This window comes from Rattus rattus, chromosome 1 (assembly GCF_011064425.1).
Source record: "Rattus rattus isolate New Zealand chromosome 1, Rrattus_CSIRO_v1, whole genome shotgun sequence".
NCBI lineage: Eukaryota > Metazoa > Chordata > Mammalia > Rodentia > Muridae > Rattus > Rattus rattus.
The window spans coordinates 36,394,754-36,395,859 of NC_046154.1; the positions used below are offsets into that span (position 1 = coordinate 36,394,754).

The window sequence follows — 1,106 nt, forward strand, 5'->3', positions numbered from 1 at the left end:
CCTGGGTGGCACAGACCACCACTCCCCCTCTGAAATCCTTTTCTCAAAGCACCACTCGACCCTCAAAATCATATAAACCCCCGGCTTCCACACTACTTGGGTCTGCCTGGGAGCTCTGTTCTTCCAACGGATTGTACCTAAGGTAGCTGAAGGCTGACTTCTCTAACAATGAATGTTTCTCAAATATGCACTTCATTTATTAGTATTTTGAAATACTTCATTGAACTTAACATTCGCTTATATTGTTTCAAGCGATTTTATTCATTTATAGCAGAAAGGGGAGTGCTGTTGGAGTCTTGGAGAAAAACCTTAGTTGTCTTAATCACTTTCATGGTTGCAAAAATATGACAGTCATTTGTAGGGTAAACTACTTTTTAAAGTAAATTTGGTCTCTTTCCGCCATCTTGGCGCCTTTGGAGGCCTGCTGGGAATAGGACTTCTAAAAAAGCAAGTATGCCTGGAAGGCTGTGGTGCAAGGCCATTTTTGCTGGCTACAAGCGAGGCCTCCGGAACCAAAGAGAGCACGCGGCTCTTCTTAAAATTGAAGGTGTTTATGCCCGAGGTGAAACTGAGTTCTACTTAGGCAAGAGGTGTGCTTATGTGTGCAAAGCAAAAAACAATACAGTGACTCCTGGAGGCGAACCAAACAAAACCAGAGTGATCTGGGCAAAAGTAACTCGGGCCCATGGAAACAGTGGCATGGTTCATGCCAAATTCCAAAGCAACCTTCCTGCAAAGGCCATTGGACACAGAATCCGTGTGATGCTGTACCCATCCCGGATTTAAACTAATGGAGAGTAAATAAATAAAAGTAGATTTGAAAAAAAAAAAAGTAAATTTGGTGAAGAATTTTTGCAACCATTTCAGACACAGAATCTGGTCTGAAAGTGTGTGGCCATAGGACCCAGCTGAAGGTAGACACAACCACATCAGCATGACGGGTGTTTTATGGTACAGTCTGCATATCTACCCTGTGGCTATTGTTTGTAACATACCCCTCAACCAAAGCTAGAACCTTGATCATAACCATACCATGCAAGTACTGACTACAAATTTCTACATCCTGTGTCTGTTCTCTATCTCCAATACCACATTTTTATTTAATT

At 42.2% G+C, this 1,106-nt stretch overlaps 1 protein-coding gene across 1 annotated transcript; it reads left to right on the top strand.

The window, feature by feature from the left end:
- Positions 1 to 453: 453 nt before the first annotated feature.
- On the top strand, positions 454 to 790 carry LOC116887068 (60S ribosomal protein L35a-like). Its single transcript, XM_032888573.1, has one exon. It carries the CDS (start codon positions 454 to 456, stop codon positions 784 to 786), a length of 333 nt encoding a protein of 110 aa, XP_032744464.1. The 3' UTR covers positions 787 to 790.
- Positions 791 to 1,106: the final 316 nt, after the last annotated feature.

Coding starts and splice junctions, on each gene's coding strand:
- LOC116887068 (XM_032888573.1), top strand. CDS start 454: ATGCCTGGAAGGCTGTGGTGCAAGGCCATTTTTGCTGGCTACAAGCGA.